The 23,230-nt window shown below is 40.5% G+C and overlaps 1 protein-coding gene across 1 annotated transcript in view; it reads left to right on the top strand.

The window, feature by feature from the left end:
- The window catches only part of FERMT1 (FERM domain containing kindlin 1), a 1,173,069-nt gene that overhangs the window by 445,674 nt on the left and 704,165 nt on the right, over window positions 1–23,230 (top strand). Inside the window, exon 7 of the mRNA XM_044056523.1 lies at window positions 20,709–20,816. Within this exon, the coding sequence (XP_043912458.1) occupies window positions 20,709–20,816 (108 nt within the window). The remainder of the gene's footprint in view (window positions 1–20,708; window positions 20,817–23,230) is intronic.

Here is a 23,230-nt window from a genome sequence, read left to right as displayed (position 1 = left end):
GAAAATTTATGCTGGCAATCAGGGAATGTTGAGAGGCTGATGTGAGATTCAAGCCACTGCATCCAGCTGTCTTCATGACATTTTTTTTCCTGGAGAATGAAGGTCAGTTTTTTTTTTTTTTGCAGAGCAGGCTAAGGAAGAAATATAAAAGTTTGTCCAATAAAAAGTCAGCTGTCAAACACTCTACTTCTCACTGTTGTCATAATAAACCCCATAGAGAGACTTTCTCAGTGAAATATTTTCCAGTGTTCCAAAGGAAAATGCTTGACACACAGAAAAAAAACACAGGAGTTGACTAGAAGACTCAGGAGTACCTTGGACTTGAACCAGAGTCTGGGGTTGAAAGATGGAGAAGAACTGGAAGAACAGGAAGACCAGCAACACTGAAATTAGTGAATAAATGTGAGACTATAAAGCATCAATCACATTTGAGAACTATGACTTTACAAGAAAAAGTGGCTGTGAAAGATTAGACTTTTGTTAACTTTGTTAAACTTGTGGGGGACTGAAAAGCATATACTCCACTTCATGTCATCAGCGTTTACAAGGACACTAAAAGGAAAAAAAAAAAAAAAAAAAGAGTAACTGTATGTAAAATAAATTTTGTTATTAATAGTATTTGTATAAAATATTTCATGATATAAATTGCATGTTATATAGTAATACATTTCCAGAGATTATTTTATGTGATAAAGATAGTTAAGTAAGCAAGTACTGTTTTTCATAGGATCATAGGAAGTTACTAGGCTGTTGGCCCTGAGGCCCTTACTAGCCTAGCCAAGAATTTAACCCATGTTTCAACAAGTCAGCACCCTATGCCACTGCCCAGCAGGGACATAGGTGGAATCCCAGGGGTGTATTTTCTGTTTCCCATCCAGTTATCCAGATTCCATTAAAAAAGTCTATTCCACAAAAGGGGGAGTCTGTGGGACACAAATCTGTCCCGCCAACAAGTCCTGTTGATGTCGCAGACCAGGTTGATGTCTCGCATGCAGGTTACTCAAGTGGAGCTTGACTTGCGGATATGCAACAGTCCTATCAGGGCGGGGTCTGAGATTGCTTTGTATGCCAGACAGAGGTCACCTCTGAGGAGTCTGTAGGAGACTGAGTAGAGGGACAGGGCTTTTAGCCTATCTCTGTATTGTAGATGTTTGAGGCCCTGGATTCTCTGGGTGAGGAATCTCTGTGGTCTCTCCAGCTGCTGCATGTGCTTTGTGAGGTACATGCTAAAAGGGACATTGTATTCAATAATCTGTCTTATAAGGGAAGAACACAAGGATGTTATGGCCACCTTGTCCCTGGATGAGATACCCTTACTAATGAGGTGGGCCATGTAGAAAGCTTTCCAATCAATGGAGGCAATATGGTGGTCAAAAGTCAGTTTGCTATCAACCTGGGTTCCCAAGTCTATCACCACTGATTGCGTGCTTAGTGCCATATTATCAATGTAATAATTTGTGGGGACGTCATTCTCCCCAAAAGGGCTAATGATGCATTTTTTGGCATTCAGTTTGAGGCCATGTTTCTGGTAACAGTCATTTGTTTGGGTGAGACCCTCACATGTTCACATCACTAGGGGAATTGATGACAGCACCCAGCTTGCAGTCATCTACAGACTTGGTCACCCATAGCCCACTAGATTTGGCCTGCACCTCTGAGAAGTATATCCTAAACAGCAGAGGCCCCAAGACCGGTCACTGAGGTACACCACTTGTCACGGGTCTACTACTTGAGGTGGCTTCCCCTAATTTGACTAGGTGGGTTCTGTCAACTTTGCTACCCATCTGGTAACATATGGATTGATGCCTAGTTGAGAGAGTTTATCTGTTATACCTGAGTGGGGAATAGTATCGAAGACCTTGGCCATGTCAAGGTAGGAGGTGTGCACCATCTTCCCCTTGTCTATGGGCTTGGTGACTGTCTCAAAGAAGTCAACCAAATTTAACAGGCATGACCTCCTACTTGACAAAACCAAACTGTGTGGAATCAAAGGTTGCCAGTGTCCTTGTTAATGAGGTCCATGATATTCCACTCCATGGCCTTGCAGATCATGCTAGTTAGGCTGATGGGTCTATAATTTCTTGGATCAGTGGACACTCCACCTTTGTGCAAAAGGATGATAGTAGCTGTCTTCCACTCGGCTGGGACGAAGCCGGTACTCAGGCTTTGGTTGAATAGGGTGCCTAATGGTGCTGCAAGTTCCTGTCTGAGTTCATATAGGCTGCTGCCTGGGATGTTATTGGGTCCTAAGAAATTTAGATGTTATAATGAAAAAAGAGAAGAAAGGCTGAAATAAAGCATGTTCGAGTTAATATGCTGTAATATTTGGCTGTTGGGACAGGGGATGGGGTATAAAAGTGTACTGATTATAATATATATAGAACTGAGATGTTTTCCCTTCATAGGTTCATAGGTGTGTACTAGGCTAATGAGCCTGAAGCCTTTACAAGCCTAGCCCATAGGATTACCCAGGCATCATGCCACCCGATCTTAGTTCCCAGTGCCTCTGTTGAGTAGAGCCACTGGAGTGATCCCCAGGGTTAAATTTTGTATTTCCCATCCACTCATCAAGATTTCTCTTGAAAAGGGCCAGTGAGGTGTTCTGTTTGACATGTATAGGAAGTCTATTCCATAGCATGGGCAGTCTCTGGGTTATGAACCTGTCCTTCCAGCATGTTCTGTTGAGTGTGGTAATGAGGTTGAGGTTTCTGGAGCGTGTGGTACAGAGGGACTGGGATTTCCTAAGATGTAGCATTTCCAACAGAGCTGGGTCAGACATGGCTTTGTAAGTCAAGCAGAAATTGCCTCTAAGTAGGCGATATGAGACGGAGAATAGTTGGAGTTTTTTTGAGTTTGTCCATATAGGACAAGTTTTTAAGGCCTAGGATCCTCTTTGTGAAGTACTTTTGTGGCCTCTGCAGTTGTTGCAGGTGTCTATTGAGGTACATGCCAAATGGGGCATTGTACTTGATGAGTGGCCTAATGAGGGAAGAGTAGAGGGAGACAATGACCTCTTTCTTCCTGGATGCAAAGCCCTTAGTAATGAAATGTGCCACATAGAAGGACTTTCTGACCACAGTGGCAATGTGGTGGTCAAAAGAGAGGTTGCTGTCAACCTGTGTTCCCAGATCTCTTATAACTCCTTCTGTGTTCAGTGGACTACCATTGATGTGGTAATTCATGGGAACTGGGTTTTTCCCAAAGGGGAGGCTGACACATTTTTTGGCATTGAGCTTAAGGCCATGGTTCTGACACAAGTCATTGGTCTCAGTGAGGCCTTTCTGTAGGATGTCAACATCACTTGGGGAGTTAATAATGGCTCCCAATTTGCAATCATCTGTGAACTTTGTCAGCCAGAGTCCCTTCATCTTAGCCTGGACTTCTGAGGAGTGGATATCAAACAGGAAAGGACCCAGGACCGATCCCGGTGGTACTCCACTCGTGACTGGTCGGCAGTCTGACTTGGAGTCAGCTACTTTCACACTGTGGGTTCTGTCTGTGAGCCATTTTGCAACCCACCTAGTGATATAGGGGTTGATGCCTAGCTTAGTAAGTTTTTCTATGATTCCTGAGTGGGAAATGGTATCAAAAGCCTTGGCCAGATCAAGGTAGGCTGTATAAACCACCTTGCCGTAGGCTGTATAAACCACCTTGCCTTCATCTACAGCTCTGGTGACTGACTCAAAGAAGTTGACCAAGTTGAGCAGGCATGATCTACCCTTCTCAAAACCAAACTGTGTGGGATCCAGAGTTTGGAGATTCCCTTGTTTATTTGGTCCATAATGATTTGTTCCCTAGCTTTTTGTATCAGACTTGTCAGGCTAATGGGGCAATAGTTCCCAGGGTCTGTAGTCGCTCCTCTTTTGTGGAGAGGGATGACTATAGCAGTGCGCCATTTGGTAGGGACAAAGCCTGAGGTGAGATTGTGATTGAACAGTGCACACAGGTGAATTGCCACTTCACTCTGTAGTTCATGTGGAACACAGCCAGGGATATTGTCAGGTCCCATAGAAGCTGTATTCTTGGCCTTGGACAGTGCTGTTGTAACCTGTGCAGCAGTAACACTGGGTGACTGGCAATCTACAGGTATTGTGATTAGTCCTTTGGGGGGGGGTAAAGTTGGTACTGAATCTGTCAGCCAGTATATTGGCTCAGTATAGGAGGTACCATTGTGCAGTAGCTCAGTATTGCCATGAAGATTCTTTACATAACTATAGAAGGCCTTGTGGTTGTCTTTACTGTCTGCTGCAATTCTCTTTTCATAGCTAGCTTTAGAGGATTTGATGAGAGATCTCAACTTTTTGTTGAGGCTGATGAGGTAGTTTTTCCAGTCCTGAGACTTTACCTTATTCCGCATCAGTTTCCTCCTCCTGTTGTAGAGTTTGTTTATGGCAGGGAACCACCAAATTGGCTTCCTTTTTTTGGAGGAGAGCATCTTGGTTCTGTTGGGTATGGTGAGATCCATGCATTTGTGTATGTGTTCGTACAGTGCATTGGTGTACGATTCAGCGATCATGCAACTATTCTCCATTTGCATGGGTGCCGTGAAGTTAGCCACCTCTGTTTTTAGGAACCCAAAGGTAGCTTTGGAGAAGTTTTTCATGGTGGTTACCTTTTCGGGGGTGGGGTGGGAGTAGTGTGGATTCCCAAGGTGATTAGTTTGTGGTCGGATCTAACCAGGGAGGAGTTGATCATTGGTGTAGAGCAGCGGTCACCTGTGTTAGTAATGACCAGGTCAAGGATGTTGCTACTTCTAGTGGGGGTAAGAATGAACTGGTCCAGGGCATTGGTAAAGTGTAATGGTACATGAGTAATTTTCCCAGTCAGTGGAGGGGTAGTTGAAGTCGCCCAGTATGAGAGTTTTACGTTGGACCCTAATATTCTCCAGGGTGCTTAGGCACATGGAGTGTGAGTCTTGGGACATGTTTAGGGACCTATAACAGGCTACGACCTGAATTGCTGTCTTACCCAATGTTAGCTGCACCTGAAGTATCTCTGATGCGTTATGTTAGGCTACCAGTGTGGAGGTGTGCCATCCTTTATGATTATGGAAACACCACCACCTTTGGAGCTTCAGTCCAAGTTCTGGGGCCGAAACGTGTGGAATGTGTTATAGCCTGGTAGTGCAGGGGTGCTTTCTGCTGCCTTGAGCCAGGTCTCTGTTACAGCACAAATGTCAATGTTCTCCTTTTTAAGGAGTGCTTCGAGTGAGTGCATTTTGTGATTTAGACTTCAAGCATAAATAGCATGACCTTCAGATTGCATTTGTTTGTAGCTGTTATGGTGGTAATTTGGTCTTTAGAACACCGCCTAAAAAAGGCACTATAGGGGTGGCAAGAGCCTTAGTCAGTATATGGAAGCCCAGGGGTGACAGATGGCGGCCATCTCTGGCAAAGCGTTGACGTTGAGGTCTGTCAATCATGTCATCCCAATCAGACAGATACTGGATACCCTTAGAATTACACCAGAAACTTAGCCAATTTTTGAAGTCAGTCATTTTCTGCTTGTACTGTGGTATCATTTTGGGTGATGGTAGGATGCTGCTCAGGGCTAGGGTCATACCCACCTGGGCAAAATAATCTGAGAGCTCCTCCATGTCTCTTTTCATGTAGTCCAGGGAGGTACGTCTCAGGTCATTCACACCCACATGTACAATGACAGAGTCATATTTGTACCTGTAGATGGCCTGAGTGCGTGCATTATGTGGTGAATCCTGGCACCTGACAGGCAGCTGACTGTTACTTTCTTCTTATTCAACCTAGTGAGTGGGGCGTCAGTGTGCCTCACTATCGAGCTGCCTATGATTAGTGTGCTGGGCATGCTGTTTAGCCTTAGGGGCTCTGGTTGAGTGGCACACTGTTTAGAAGAGTTATGTGTCTCATGATTAGGTTCATAGGTTCATAGGTTAGTCCTAGGCTAACTGCCCTTGTGAGCCATTGTAAGCTTAGCCAATTATCCCTTGAGACTCAAACCCTGCACCTTGTGTTTGTAAGGCAAACACCTTAACCATTATGCCATCCTCCCATTAGTGTGGTGGTGGTCGAGTGCATTTTTGCCTTGGAGGTCTCTGCTGTTTGGGTAGATTTTTATTGAAAGTTTCCTCAAAGGTGGGTGTGTGGTTTGTGTTTTTATGTGCAGGCAGTACTGGTGTGTGTTCTTGAGGGCTATATGTTCCATGTGGTGTGGTGAAAGTGTTGACCTTCTCTTGACCAGCTGTTCCGGTCTTGACTGGAGAGTGCGTGGCTTCCAGTTTGGATATATAAGTGCATCTCTCACAAGTCTGAGTGTTGGGTGGTAAGAGGTGAGGGTTGTCGGTGTAAATGAGGCAGTTGTTCCATTGCCTCAGGATGCCCAAGTTCACCAGATTAATAGGAGAAAGCACAGGGAACTGACCTTTAGACATGCCTGGAGGGCTGGGCATTAATAATAAGTACTGGAGCTGTTTCCTTATAGAACGTTTAGTGCTGGTAGCACTTTTGTGTGCTACAATAATTGCTACAAGAAGTATGGTATGATAAAGTGCTAGACTAATAAGCTAGTAAAAGTGCAGGAGAGGAGAGAACTAGCAGATCTAAGGGAAAACTTGAAGACCAGACCTTAGCCCCTCTCAGAAGCTTACAAACATTCCTGGATACAGCAAATCTGTATCTGGACTAGACTAGTTACAGGAAAGGCGGGAAGCAAGCTCAAACATGGGCTTTTAAACCGGAAAGCTGAAAGGGATGGAAAAACTGCCCAAACGGCCAGTAAACTACAAATTCTGGGCAAGAAACCACTTCTGTTGTGGTAGATAGGCTACCTAGTGCTTACCACTGCCACTGATAAGCTAGAAGGCTTCCCTTCAACACAGAAAAGCTTGCAGGGCTCAGAAGTTTACAGACAGTCCTGGATACAGCAAATCTGTATCAGGACTAGACTAGTTATAGGAAAGGTGGGAAACCAGCACAAATGCAGGATTTTAAACCAGAAAGTTGAAAGAGTTGGAAAAAAAACTGCCCAAAAGGCCAATAAACTACAAATTCTGGGCCAGAAACTACTCCTTTTGTGATAGATAGGCTACCTAGTGCTTACCACTCCCACTGATAAGTTAAAAGGCTTCTCTCCAACACAGAAATGCTTGGGGGGTCTTTGGGGGGGGGGCTCAGAAGCATACAAATAGTCTTGGATATACAGCACATCTGTATCTGGACCAGACTAGTTATAGGAAAGGAGGGAACCAAGCACAAATGTGGGCTTTTAAACCAGAAAGTCGAAAGAGATGAAATAAACTGCACAAAAGACCAATAAACTACAATTTCTGGGCCAGAAACCATTCCTCTTGTGGTAGATAGGCTACCTAGTGCTTGCAACTCTCACTGATAAGCTAGAAGGCTTCTCTCAGCACAGAAAGGCTTGGGGGGCTCAGAAGCTTACAAACAGTCCTGGATACAGCAGAAATGTGTCTGTCCTAGACTAGCTACAGGAAAGGTGCCCTTGATGTACTCTAATAACGCATTTCTTGTGTAAGCATGTGTGCTATAAAAATAAGAGAACACCATTAATGTAGTGAAAGATTTTTACTTTTTCAAATAAATGTTGAGTGTGAGTTGATAAGACTGTAGCTTGGAGCAGGTGTATATTCTGTTCTTATGTTTCCTCGGAGGCAAGCTAACTACAGGTCCAGGAAGTAAATCTTGACAGCTCTGCTTGTTGTTTCCTGAGAGAATCATGCAGTTAAAAGGTGCAAGAGCAAGTGGCTTTGTACAAATTAAATTTGAATTTATGGAAGTGAATGAAAGATAGCAGTTTCCCGGTACCTTAATACCATAATGCATTTACTAGATGAATGTATAATTTAACTTTAAAGTTAACCAATGCACCTTTTAAGGCTAAACATTTTTTTCTGAACGTATATAAATGTTTTTCACATTTGGAGAGGAATAAAGAGAAGACAAAAACAGAGAGTAATTGGTGTAAGTAGGAGGACAGGCTGTAATGTGCTTTAGCATGGATAACCTTAATTTAAAACAGTGACATATAATCAATCTGCAGAAACGTCTCCAGGAATAAAGGGTATTCCTGTGGAAGTTTGGAAGTCAGGAGGGAAGAAAGTGAAAGATCTTGAAGGTTTTCTTTAGCAATATTTTAAAAGGAGGGGAAACACCAACATCCTGGGAAAAGCTGTGGAGGCTGTAATACCTAAAGTTGGTAAAGACCCAGCTTCATAATCGGCCCACTTCAGTTTTAAACCATTATTATAAAGTGTTTATGTCTATAATGGCAAAAAGAATGCAAAGGTGTTGCCAGCATTGCTAGATATGGATCAGTGTGTTTTTTTAAGTGGATGCAAACATTTGATTATTTGCCAATATTAATAGAGCAATGATCTAGAACGCATTTGATAGAGTAAGTTGGTTTACATATATATATATATATATATATATATATATATATATATATATATATATAGCAATGGAAGCATTTGCATTTCCTGATACAATGATAATGTTATATATAGGAAGATATATGAGGACTGGAGGCAAAAGTTAAAGTGAGAGGGTTCCTCTCTAAACTTTGTTTAAACAAAGGAAACAGACAGGAGTGCACTTTTCACTTTGTTATTTGCATTTTATTTTGAGTCATTGGTAAAAAGATAAGGGATGTAATTGATATGATAATGAAGAAAGGTTGGCTTTATTTGCAGACAACATTATTTTGTGCCCGATAAAACCAAAAAAGGACTTCTCAGAGTTGTGGAACATTTTGAGACAGTTTTCAGGATATAAAATTAATGAAAATAAAACAAAGGCTATAGCTGTAAACCATACACACACATGAATCGGTTCAGCAATACTTATATTTATGGGGACAGAATAAAATTAAGTATTAAGAGTATGGATTAAAAAGAATTCTGTTATCGCAGCTAAGGTTATGTGGGGAGAAATGAAAAAGATAATACAAAAACTGAGAAACTGTTTTTGTTATGGATAGCAAAACAAAAGCAGTGAAAATGTTTTAGACACTTTAGTTTTATATACAGGTCATGCATATTTTTATCAACCAGAGGAGAAGTTAATGGTAGAGTTGAAGGATTTTACCTGGAAAGGTGAAAAGAGCATGGCTCAATTGGGATAAGTTGATCCTTCCAAAAGAACAAGGTGGTTTAGGATTACCTGATTTGAAGGGATAATTTTGAGGTACACAATTAAGACTGATGTACATAACACACATAGAAAGCTATAATTCAGAGTGGAAAGGGGTGATGATGAAGCTGGGGGAGGTTTAAGAAATAAAGAGAGAGTGGGATTTTCAATTTGGATCCTTAAGGAGTATAACAACAGCCATGCAGAATATTATATTCATAAAGTAGCAAAAGGTATTCTAAGAAGTAAGCCAACACGAGAATGGAGGAAAAAGATCTTGCCTGTAGGGATCACTGCAATTAGGGGTACAGAGAATAGGGCTGGAATTACTGGAGAAAATTGGCAAATGAACCAATGCACCGGGAGCAAATAACTAGAGGGGAAACAGTAATAGAATGGGAAGAGGTCAAGAAGACATTTGGACAGCAGACTAGAGACTGCCATCCGTATCAGGGATTGATATCAGAGTGTAGGCAAATATAAAGGGGTAGGGGAATCCTAAGTGAAAGGTCTGCTTTGGTAGAATTTTTATTTGAATGTAGAACAGAAGCTGCTGTTAAAAAGGGATACTTAAGGAATTTTAAATAATGCATGAAAACTATGGGAATCAATCAGAAGAGGGTAGAAAAGATTGGGAAGAGAATTTGGATAAACATTTCACAAGGAAACAATTGGAGGATATACATATGGCTTCCAGATATGCAACAAAGTCTAGAAGATTTATGATTTTGCTTGCAAGTATTCCATAGGCATTTTTATACACCAAGCAGACTCCAAAGAATTTTTCCTCAGGTAGATGCAAATGTTGGAGGTGTGATGGGAAAGAAAACAGTAATTGGAAGCATATGTTTTGGGAGTATAATGAGTTGGCAAACTTTGAAAATTCCTTACAGAGTACTCTGTCAGAAATATAAGATGAGCAAATGGCTGTAACTGAGGAAATGAGTTTTTTGAGTTGGGCTAGAGGATCTGAATTACCCAGACATAGCAAGGCCTTGTTAAGTTTAACTCTTGTGGCTGCCAAAAAAACAATTACTGGAAAATGGAAAGCAAAGTCTAAACCAACTGTATTTGAAGTATTGAATATTGTAACAGAGATGAAAGAACTTGAAGTGGGATCTTTAGAAAAGAAGAAGAGCAAATTGTGTAGAAAAAAATGAAAATTGTGGGAGCAATGTATGCAGAATGTTTTGGAGGAGGATTGAGGTTTAAGGGAAGGCAGGAATTTATCAATCTAATGTTGAATCAATGATAGTTATGCAAAAGAATATATGTTATGTATAATGTTTGCAAGTAAATATGTTAATTTGGTTTGTTTTCTTTTATATAAACATATATTTATGTATGTCTTAAGAGATAATCTAGTTAAGGTGTTAAAAATCCTGTTCTTATGAAAAATTAGGTAGGTAGACTCACCATTAGACCTTATAATGAGGATACTTTTCTTGCAGAATCATAGCAATGAGTAATTCAGTCTTCAATGTTAAGAGCATCAAATCAGCCTGATGAGTTGGTTCAAATAGAAGTAGAGTTAACTTCTCAGCTACAAAATTAAGATCTCAAGGATATGTCACCTGTTTCCTAGGTAGGTGAATATATAAAACCTCTTTCAAAAGCTGCTTGAGTTGAGAACAGGAAGAAAGCAGGGAAGTACAGGGGCAGCCCGTTTGAAATGACTGACAGATGACTCCTGATAGAAAATTAAGGCCAGAGGACAACTCACAAATAATCATGAACCGGAAACACCCAAACCTTGAAAGTGCTCAGGTTCTTGTAATGATACCAATTAGGAAATCACTTACACATATATTATTTCCTTGTAGCAGGTTTTTTGGTCTCTTTAATTGCCTACTGTTTATACTGAGAGAAAAGGTACCTAAAAGGAATCAAAATTCTATCAGTCAGGCAGCCATTTGAAGAGTTTTCAGACTGGAGTGTATCAAACAGCCCCTGTCTTGTGTGAGTAAATCTAGTCTGTGAGGAAGTTTGTAGTAATTGCTATTGCCAGTTTCAGAAAAAGGGAGAACCACTGTTGCTTGGGCAAAAGAGTGTCACCACTGCAATCTTTGGGAAGTCCTTCTAAACCTTTAGAAGAACCCTGGATTTCTGTGGAAAGGGTAGAAATGCATACAGCAACATTCCCATCCATGGGAATCAGAAGACATCTGTCTTCTAGACTTGTTTGCTAGGAGCAATGGAACAGAGAGTTTCTTTAACTATTTTGAAAGGAGGCAAACAGGTGTATTTGAGGTTCCCCTCAATTGGATCAATTCTTGGAACATCCCCATTTGTGGGGATCTGTCCTTATACTTCCTACCTTGACTACTACAATGTTTTAGTGAGTGTATGAAGCCTGAAGAGTAAAAGTGAGCTTTGTCTCTTATGTATCGCATAGTGATGGTGCTGTCTTTGACCACTTGCAAAGGTCCTGGGAACCAGAGATTATTTAAAGTTTTCAGATTATGTATTTTACCACCATCATCTATTTGATGTTGATGTGCTTCTTTCTATTCTGTTTGTTCCACAGACCTTGTAATTTTACTCCTTTTGACCCCCCCCCCCCCACACACACACACACACACAAAGTCTGTTGTGATAGAATGAAGAGGCGGAGGAGAAAGAAAGAGTGCGAGACCTTGATTTTGAAAATTAGATTTTTTAATAGTTCGTTCACACAAGCATTCAGAAGTAAAAATCCCTTGACAAGTAATGACAGTCCCAGAGAATTATTTTTTCCAGCCAAACACAAAACATTTCACGTAAAAAAAAATCACAAAAAAGCAAAGTAGTGGAAGTTTTTTTTCCTGCAACAAACTTATCTGCCTAGTCTTAAAGGCTCGATAGATGACTATCCACTCTGTTAACCTGCAGAAGGAGTGCACTTTGTGGCAAGAAAGCTCTGAAGGTTTTGGCACTCTAACTGCCTTTTATGTGGAGCTGTGCTTGAGCCGGTTGCAGTTAAGTGTGTGTGGAAGGTGCCCTTAAGTTTGAAAAGCTGGATAGTTGGTCATAACCTTGGTAGAATATATAATCTAATAACTTTGGCTCAGGCTTAGGCTGTTGCAACAGTGAAGTGATGTTGAACATATTTAGTTAAAGCTAACTGGCAATCAGTTACAGTCAGAGCTACTCATATTACTTTTCTCCTTCATTTTCAGATTATTGTATCTTATTAGTCCTACTTTGCCAACAGATTGACTGTTAACATAATGTCTCTGAATCAGGGTACACCCTTACTTATTATTGCCTTATTGTCAGTCAGACTCAGAGTGGTTCCCAATGGTAGTGGATGTGTATCAGGGTTCAGGTCTGAGCCCACTGCTGTTCATGCTGGTGATGAAACAAGCTGCATGGGACAGATCATCGAAGCTGATGTGTGCAAACAATGCGGTATTACAAGCAGACTCTGAACAGGAACATCAGCAAATGATAGAGAAATGGAATGCAGAACTGAAGGCACATGGGATGAAACTGAGTACAGACAAGACAGTAGTCATGGCAGCAAAAGAGGAAAAAATCAAAAGAAGCTGAAAACTGAGATAGAAGAGAAAATACAGGAACGGGCTAGATGCATCAAGTAGCTAGGAGGGTTGGTTAAGGAGAAGCAAAGTCTGAACGAGGATGTCAAAGATATAGAATCAACATGTTATAGCCAGCTGGCACAGAGTGTCAGGGGTAGTGTGTGTGGCAGAAGAATGTTAGAGAAACCTGAAAAGTAAGTTGTACAAAATGGTGCAGTAAGTACTTCTGAATGGTACAGAAACCTGGGCAGTAATGGCAGAGCAGTTTAGGAAGTTAGAGTTGATAGAGAATAATTGTGGAAAAATGGTGATGGTGATAGGCAGATGAAGAAAAGATGACATCATAACAGAAGCCAGAGTAACTCCCATTGCAGAGGAGGTCAAAGATAACAGATTGTTGTGGTTCTGGCATATGTCCATAAAAGCAGATCATTTGGTGAAGATTTCAGAGAGGCAGCAAGAAGGCAAGAGGAAATGAGAACAACCAACGAAGAGATAGATGGATTGGGTGAGAGAAGACCTGGGACAATCAGGTATTGAATTGAGACAGGTGTCGACAGTTGAAGTGATACCCTAGCGCATGTGGAAAAAAATTAAAGTGGGCTTGATGATGATAATGATGAAGAAAAAGAAGATGATGATTTTCATTGGCAGATAGGGAAAATCATTTTCAGAATTAGCTCCAGCTTCTTGGAATATGCTACCAAATGCCATAAGAAGTGAACAAATTTGTGTGGAATTTAGAAATGAGGTAATTGAATATTTGCAAAATGTCTGTGAAAGTAATTGCTTTAGAGAATACAAATGATACCAAACTAGTCATTGTATCTGTCAGTGATTCTGTAGTAACTTTTCATTTATTTATTCCATCATTTAGCCAAGATATATAAGTCTTCAGGGTAAATCAGGTCCCTTTGAAAATACTGTTTGCTAAAGTTTTATACTAAGTGTAATAATTAGTGCCTGTATAATTGCTCCTTTGGGTTGGGTTAGGGTTGATAGGGGTCCTTGAGCCAGCTCACCCACCCAGTTTATAAATATATAAATAGATTTACTGCTTCATCACTGACTTTTCATTTCACAAGTTAGTCATTCATTTTAGGAAACTGAGTTCCCAGCTAAGTGTTCCCTGCTCTGTTTCTAGTCTCCTCACAATTAGTGCTGCAGTAGCACTTGGCTTGTTAGGTAAGCAGTGCCGGTAGTCTCCATAGCCTTATCCACTGACACTTCACAGCAAAATCTGAGGTTTTTATCTGTCTCTATTATGAGAACATTCTAAGTCTTTTACCAAGGCCATCTGGGTATTCATGTCATACCACTCCTGCCCTTCCTGTTCGCTTATCCTCAAATTCCTACTGTTTAACATTGTCCCATTTATTTCCGCTGTATAGAATGTACTAACCCACAATGAAACTTGTGCCTCTTCTCCTTCTCTTTCAAGTCTCTGTATCTTCATCTCTCCAGACAGTCCTCTCACAGTTAAGGCTATTCAGTAGAAGAGCCATGCAATGGAGTAAATCACATCATCACATATTTACAGCCATATCCTTAGACCTTTTACTACCAGGTTAAAATATTTCTTGCTAAGAAAGCAAAACAATGACTACTAATTAACTTGTTATCCCATTGCCATTGCAGGCTGTTGAAGGCTTGTATACAGATAGGACTGCATTGTTAAGTAGCCAGTCTGCAAGTATTTTCTCCTGTAATAATGTAGTATTTTCTGCACAACCAATTGTTTGCTTACTTTGTGCCAGGACATGTACTTGTACTTAATGTATTGCATTCACTTACAGCACTTGGTTATTTTTCTCACTTTGTGTTTAAAAAGGATCTGCCTCAGATAATTGTAATCATCTGGTCATGAAATTAATATATAGGTATACCTGAATAGCCAAGCTGATGAACTCAGTTAGCCTTCTCCTCTGGCATTACATTGATCCTGTTACTACATTGTACTCTTGTCCGTTAATGAGTCCCTTTTTTTAATCATCCCTTTATTCCGAGTTCTTCTAATCATTGTTCTTATCTGGTCATACTGAGGCAGTTCTTGGAATGATTGCGGTGTAATTAATTTTTTAGTGCCGTAACAATACATTTGATTACAATGTATTTTATTGTTTTACTGCGACATTGTGGATTAATGTAACTTACTCTGCTTTTACCAAACTAATGTCTGAAAAGGGGCATACTACTGATTGAAACCCTAGAATAACTTAATGTAAAGTGATAGTCTAGTTTGTTGGTAACACTGGGGTTGCTATTGGTGCAACTGAAATGTGTTGTTGTGTCTTTCGGCTTTTCCCGGTTAGGGGTCGCCACAGCGGAACTACGGTCCACTAATGATTGGTAGTTGATTTTTACGTGCCGAGTTACCAGCCCTGACGCACAACCTTCAACGAAGGTATGCCCATTCACGCATGCCTCCACGCAGAAGATGCTCTAGCTGAGAATCGAACCGGACAGCGTCTTACTGTGAGGCGACAACGCTACCTAACAGTGACCCATTACCTCATTGAAATGCTGTGATTTTGGACTGAGTGACTTTTGTTATACACCTATAAGTAATACTGGCTAATGTATGCTGTTAAGTAATTGTTAAATAAAACTAATTATGGCTGTGTATACCTTATTCTTATTATTATATCCTGCTAGGTAACTGATTGTTCCACTGTATTGCACTGTTTTTTTTTTTTTTGCACTGTAACTTTTTATTATTCCCCCTGTTGATTATGTCTGCACCTTAAGGTCTACTTCACTAGTTTAAACTGCATCTCTTTTTTTTCCTACCTTACCCATAAGAACACCACCCAATTTAACTACCTTAACTCAACCCACCCCCTACAAAAGGCTTGCAACATTAACCAACTGCTGGGCATAATGTCTTAAATCCTCCTGCAGTCTAATTTGTATTTAGACATTTCTTCTAAAGGAAACAAGGTTAATATCTGTGTTAATTGTCTGAAATAAGCTGAGAAGTAGCAGTGTAGTGTTCCACTCAGGAGCTCGCAGCACTAGCACTGTCAGATTAGGATTCCCGTATAACTCCCCAACCAGACATTAATACAAGCTCTACCAAACGTAATTCCAAGGAAAGCAGATACTCTGAATTTACCCCACTTATTCTGCTTTTCCTGCTCTCCCTTGAATAGAGCTCATAGATTGTCTCTGTAGTTTCGTGGTGTCAGGGCCCTGCTCTGTTCGCCTCGTTACGCTCGGCTCACTCCACTCCCTACCCTGCCCCAATTTCCACCTGCCCCCACTACATCTACATTTATTCTAACCCCTTGTCCCCTGACCACTCCCTACAGCCACTTAGCTGCATCTATCCAAACCACACCCCCTAATTGTCTCCCTATACAAAAATTCCACACAGTAGTATCCTACCATACCTCTATACCATACCACCCCTTAGGCACAACACTACTTGCATCCAAATACCACTGCCACAAACTATGCAAGTCTTACTAACATCTCTCCTTTTAACCCTCACAACCCTGACTTATATTACATCCATGCATACTAACACAGCACTACCCCACACCACCTACCATACAACACATACCTCCACACCTATAGTAACCCACATAAACTTCCCAATAGCTCCCTCTTTATGTAATGACAACTCAATACTACACATACATAAGAAGTACATTCCACTGTCCTACACTAGAAAAATATAATTTAAAATCTACATAGACATAGTACAAACTTACACTACTTTTAAAGAAATGCCTCCTAACCTCAGGAGATATTCACCCAAATCCAGGGCCATGCAACATCATGCCCCCTAACAAACATACATCAGACCTACTTATCATCAATCATAACTCTCGGAGTATATCAAACAAACTTCCTCATTTACACACATTCATAACCCACTACTCCCCTGACATCCTTACCATAACAGAGACCTGGCTAAAACTCAGTACACAGAATGAAGAAATTCTCCCTCCGGGATATAATATCCTAAGACTAGCTAGAGTGGGAAAGAAGGGAGGGAGTGTTGCAGTTGTGTATAAAAACACACTTACTCTCTAACCTCTACAAACTCCTCTACCTATATTTCGTACTGCTGAGACCTTAGGCTCTGTGCTACTGCTAAACAAGAAAAAGAGCATCAATATTCTTTGTGCTTATATCCCGCCAGGTAATAACTCTCCCAACAATTGAGGAAATTCTAAAATGGACAAGGGATAACCTCCCACAAGAGACTGTTTTACTAGGTTACCTAAATACTGATTAGCTAGCCTGCAACTCCAAAAACCCTACTAACCACATCAGCCTATACGGATTCTCTCAACTCATTCAAGATAAAAAATCCCAAAAGGAATCTATACTAAATTGGACACTGGTAAACTACCCTGAACATAATTACCAAATAGGTTGTCTACCAGATGGACTTAGCAACCACCTCCCAACATTCTTCCTATGGAAATGCACAAACTTACCCAAACCCACAGTCTATAGACTAGTTAGAGAGATGATCACAATGTAAACCCTCAGGATCTTAACAATACTTAAAAAAAAAAAAAAAAAATGTAACTGGGAACCATTACACACCCTTGACTTAGACCAAGCAGTTGACTACTTTAATAGTACTCTTACTAATATCTTTAATTTAGTAGCCCCCATAAGAAAACTTAGAGCTAAACTACATTATACTTCATGGCTTAGTAGGTCCACTAGAGCATTATTAAAGTCCAGAGTTAAGGCATGGAAAACCTGGAAGAAGGATAACACTAGTCTATCTAAACAAAACTATCAACAACTTAGGAATCAAGCTAAAAAACAAACAAAGCTTGATAAACAGAACTACTTCCTATGTATCCAAACCAAACACTCTAAAGACCCCCAAAAGTTCTGGCATGCAATTAACTCCCTACTAAAACCTGGCAAAACCACCACACCAGCTCCCACCTCCACCAACACAAATAGCGACATAGCCTCCCAATTCAATCATCACTTTAAGGAATGGAATCCATTAAATCACTATCCACCCAACTATCCAAAAATAGCTATTCATCCATGTCAACAACAACTCCTAACAAAACTCCTCCCTTTACCCTCTCGCCTGTCCCAACCTCTACAATAAAAAAATCCTCTTAAAATTAAAACCCACTACTCCTGCAGCAGATGGTATACCAGCTAATTTCCTAAAAATGGCCGCCAACTCCTTATCCTACCCTGTCTCAATCCTTATCAATCGCTCCATACAGGAAGCCTATATCCCTCAACTGTGGAAAACCTCCTACATTATTCCCCTTCATAAAGGTGGCAATTCCTTTGATTTCTCAAACTACTGCCCCATTGCCATTCTGTCTCCTTTATCAAAGATACTTGCGAAATGCATTCACTCTCATGTCATGCATTTCCTAAATACAAATAATCTCCTCTCCTCTACACAACATGGCTTCCGCCCTCACCACAGCACAACTGCCGCTCTTCTCTATTTTATGAATCTGGTTAACCAACATAAAAATAATAACAGTTTCATATCTGCTATATTCCTGGACCTCTCTAAAGCATTTGACATGGTTTCTCACTCCATACTAATAGATACACTAACCTCTTTATCCTTTGCCCCTGACACTATTGCCTGGTTTAAAAAACATCTGTCTGACAGACAACAATCTGTCCAGTGGCAGGGTGTTTTATCACCTTTACTTCCAACCTCCATAGGTGTACCTCAAGGTTCTATATTGAGTCCACTTCTCTTTTCCATTTATATCATTAATTTGCATACCTTTACCCTGCATGCCTCAGTCGTACATTATGCAGATGATTCAACCCTAATCTGCTTAGCCCCATCTCTTACCACTCTACAACAACTCACCCAGGAATCCTTTACATCAGTGGAAAGTTGGATCACAAATATCCAGCTTATCTTAAATCCCAATAAAACTAAATTACTCCTGTTTACCCCTAACAAATCAAAAACCCATCCTCTCGCCTTCTCTGTCTCCTCCAGAAATGGTAGTCATTTCACCTTCTCCCCATACCCAACTCATTGGCAATGAAATAGACAATAATCTTCACTTTGACGTCTATATCTCTAAAACTATCTAAAAGGTACACAAAAAATGGGTACCCTATATAGATATAAAAACTTTGTCCGATCAGGCTTGGGTCATCCTAGCCCAAACTCACCTTCTGTCCACATTAGTGTATGCAGCACCAATACTGACACATGTCAAAAAATCTGACCTTGACAAACTTGAGTCTTGTTATAACAAAATTACCAAGTTTGCTAATAATTCCAACTTGAGAACCCATCGTTGTATACCTGTAAGGCAACTTCAGTGGCTTGAACTCCCACAGCTTTTAACTTTTCACCAACGAGTCATTGCATATAATATTCTAAAACATTCTGACAAAATCCCAGCACTAAGGCAATTACTGACTCACTGTACACCAAATCGTCCACTCCGCTCTGCCAACAAATCACTCCTCTCTATCTCCTCAGCCAATAACACAGCAGGTACACCTCTATTTTCACACAGTATAGCTAAAAGTTGGAATAATCTCCCCATTACTGTGACTTCTGCATCAAATACTACACAATTCAAAAACTTTCTTAAGTCTCATTTTATAAGTTCATGGCTTTGTCCATGTGTACATAATCCTACAATATGCTTTCTCCATCTTTTTCTTTCTCTCCTACTTTAGAGCCTCTTTAAGCACAGTATTGATAAATGGTATCCCTTATCCTTGATATGTGGTTTTTGTAGTGATTTTTTGTCCTCACAACTAACAAAATGTATATAAGTACATTTTACTTATGAGGATTTTTGTTACTGTTTTTCTGTTCCTCGAATGCTGCTACGATGACTCTGTTTTTCCTTTTGTATAATATTATTATTATTTTGTTAATTATGTGGAGCTTTTCTCCCCAGGCCTCCGCTGTAAATGGACCTCGTCCAGTTGGACCATCCTGGTTAACAAATGTAAAATAAAATAAAAATAAATACATTTATTTTTGCAAAGCTTATCATGCTTGATCCTTTGAAGCACAAATAATATGTGTAGGGTTGTAGACAGGCATTTCTTAGTTCATTGTAGATCTTTCCATTCTGGTTGCATATAGTTAAATCACAATTCTGTGCAACTCTTTCCCCTTTGCATTTATGATCTATTATTCTCATAGTTATTATTGTTAATGTTGATTCAGATGAACATAGTTACTGCTTTTATTCAAACCTGCTGTTGATTTACCTTTCCCTGAAAGTGTTGAATATGAACAAACAGACAAACAGCTAACTAACTAAATAAATCAGGGCAGCACACTGGCACAGTAGCTTACAACACTTGACACTTCAGCTTATTTTATGACTGGCGTGCCTTTAGGTGCAGTCTGCACGTCTTTCATGTCTCCATTTGCATGTTTTGCTGGAGTTGTCAGTTAGCTCTCAGATTATAAAAAGATAAATTGGTCATTCTCTTTAACTTGCCCATATGTTTGTATGTGTGTGTGCATGTGTGTTGTGTTTACATATCCCACAGTAGACTGGCAACAAAACCAGGACTGGTTCTCTGCCTTATGCCCATTATTTACTGAAATAGGCTCCAAGTCTTCCATGACCCTGAATAAGATAAATGTACTGAAAAAAATGAATGTGTTATTTGATGTGTTGTGTTGCATATAAATATCTTTCTTATTTGGCCACTCGTGTGCCATCTCTGAAGCTTGACCGATAACAAACAATGGACTTTTAATTAGTCCACATGCCCATTTACAATTCAAATCAAATATTACACAATGAAAATAAAATGCTTGCCTTGTTTCTACTCAACTTTCATTGCCTTGGCTATCACACTTGTTGTAGGAAGAATATACATATGTTTACTTATCAAGCAACTGTAGGAAGAAGATACAGATGTTTACTTATCAAGCAACCACGGTCAATTTATGGTGCATGTGTATTAGGCCAGTTAATAGAGAACAATGCAACAGACTAAATGGATAGAAAATCATTAGCTGCTGATTTTTTTAATTGCTACATCATGTTATTTTAAGTAAAAAAATACATGCTGATTGCTGTTTGTTCTTTTCATGTTTGCATAGTATGATGCTGTCCGGATAAATCAATTGTATGAACAAGCAAGGTGGGCCATCCTGTTGGAAGAAATTGACTGCACAGAGGAAGAAATGTTGATGTTTGCAGCATTGCAGGTATTCACTTGACAGCAATTACAAAACTTGATTTGTAATGAAGAAAACATGAACAGGTCATGACAATTTCTCACATAGCAGATTTGAGTTTAGTATTCCATATGAGCTGAGGACATGTAAAAAAAAAAAAAAGCAAGCATGATCTTTGCCAAGGACATGACTGAACAATCAGGCAGTGCAAACAAGAAATTCAGGCTACCATGTCAGCAGTCCAATGAATAATTCACTACCTACATACAAGTATCCTGGTGCTGTTAATATGAAATGTCTGCACTTAGGGCATTTTACTATGATTAGTATATGTTTGTTTATTTTTTTATTATACCCTAAGGTTCTTGGAACTTGGCACTTTTATCGGTGTTAAGTTAGGTCATACCTAGAGGCGTTCCATGTGCGATCCAGATTTTGCTTGTGGAACTGTTGTGCTTTCCAGAACAGATTACTGTTTCGTGTTTTGCTTAAAGGTCCTTTGGTGTTTTCTATTGCTGTCAGACTTGATTTACATTATTCTTCATTTGAGGAGTCTTTCTGTGTGCAGTGGCCTTTACTTAGTATCTCTCTAGTGATGTTTCTGCTGCACTGTATTTTCTTGCCAAGAAAAGTGTTGTTAGAGGCTATAGATGGCTACTTATGTGAGGCTTTGACACCTCTATGGCTAGCTTATGCATTGTTACAGCTATCAGAATTTGAATGGTGGTGACATGGAGTCCATTTTACTCCTTTTTTTAAATTTTATATTATAGCTGTTCTTAACACAGAACCAACTCAAGGTAAAATGTTTTCTTTGTCATGTTACTACCTCTGTGCCAGGCCACTGGTGTTCAGAAACATTGACTATTGTGCCAAGTCATTTTCAGCTTATAAGGAACAACAGTGGATGTTCTTCATTCCACATTGCTGCAGTCCTAACTATTGGGGGTAGTCCGCTGTCCAGTCGGCCCGAATACCAGAGTATATGGCTGACGTCGGTCAGGGCGCATTAGACTGACGTCAGTACGTCAGGGTACTAATGCGCATGACCGACGTCATATCCTCAGTCTTTTTTGCCGCATGGTCCGATGCAGAAGCAGTTTTGCGAGTGCAGGTTGGCGTTCTGAAATTTTCTGAAGTCGGAGTTTCAGACCGAATCAGAGTTGGCTAAGTACCCGTTGGGAACATTTTGGTTTTTCTTGCCTCAGTATTTAACCGGATGTCAGAAAAAGTGAATAACTGTATTTCTTGTGGGAAACAGATACCTCATAGGGATTACCATACTTTGTGTATACCTTGTTTAGGGCCTGAGCACGACGTTGTTGGATGCCGCTCTTGTGCTAGGTTTAACAAACGCACTATTAAGAGAAGGTTAGACTGTGCCAGGTTAGTGTTTGGGAAGCGTTGCAATTATAAAATGCCGTCGGATGCTCCGGCCGCTTCGCCAAGAAGCGCAAGGACAAAACAGCGAAGCCTAGGGTTGATGAACCGGCAGTCCCGGACGTCGGTTCTTTAGAAGGCTCAGTGGAGCCAGAGGTTTTGCCAGGAGTTTCTTTGGAGTCTCAGGCAGAGACTTTACTGTTACAGGATGTGCCTTCTCAGGAGGTAGGCCAGGCTGAGGGGCTTCTCAGGTAACTGTTCTTCCCTCTCTTCCCAAGGGAGTTAGAGCCTCTCCTTCTGTTTCCAAAACTTCTTTGAGAGGTAGGCCAAGTTTAGCTTCAGTGGGGGCTTCTCCTAGCACTTCAGGTTCTGTGCCTAAGAAACATATGCTTAAAATGGCAGAAGATTTGATTACTATGATTAGAGGTTCTATGCCCCCTCCTGATAAGAGGCCTAGGGTGGAACCTGAGTTTGATAGTTTTGAACAGTGTTCAGAGGCTTCTGACACTTCTGCGGAAGATTTGCAGGAGTATCCTCCTTATTCTGATTCTGATGTGGATGATTCCACTCCTACAGCTTCTCCTCCTGAGGATTTCTCATTTTCAGAGACTCTGCATTCCATGAGGGAGCACTTTAAATGGGAAGGCCAGGATTACTCTGATTCCAGGAAAAGGCTTAGGGAATTCTTGTTTTTACCCCAGCATAGGCCCTTAGCTATACCTCCTGTGTTGAATGTGGTGGAAGATGTTTTTGCAGAGGCTTCCCTGAACCCTGATTCTTTGCCTCCTGCTCCTGTTAAACCTGATAGGTACTATAGGGTGCCTGAAGCTCATAAGCATCTTTTTAAGAGTCCTAGGGCAGACCCGGAAACTGTTTCTCAGGGACCTAAAGGTGTTAAGGCCTCTGTGGTTAAAAACCCTGTTCCCACTGATAAAGAGGCAAGGGCTTTGGATAGATGGGGAAAGAAAGTGTATACTTCTTCCACTTTAGCCATGAGGGCGTTGAATTGTCAGTTTCACATGCTAAAATATCAAAATTATCTCCTTTCACAACTGAAATCTAAG

This window comes from Protopterus annectens, chromosome 1.part2 (assembly GCF_019279795.1).
Source record: "Protopterus annectens isolate FY-2018-M chromosome 1.part2, PAN1.0, whole genome shotgun sequence".
Taxonomy (NCBI): domain Eukaryota; kingdom Metazoa; phylum Chordata; order Ceratodontiformes; family Protopteridae; genus Protopterus; species Protopterus annectens.
This window is presented reverse-complemented; position numbering and strand designations above follow the sequence as displayed.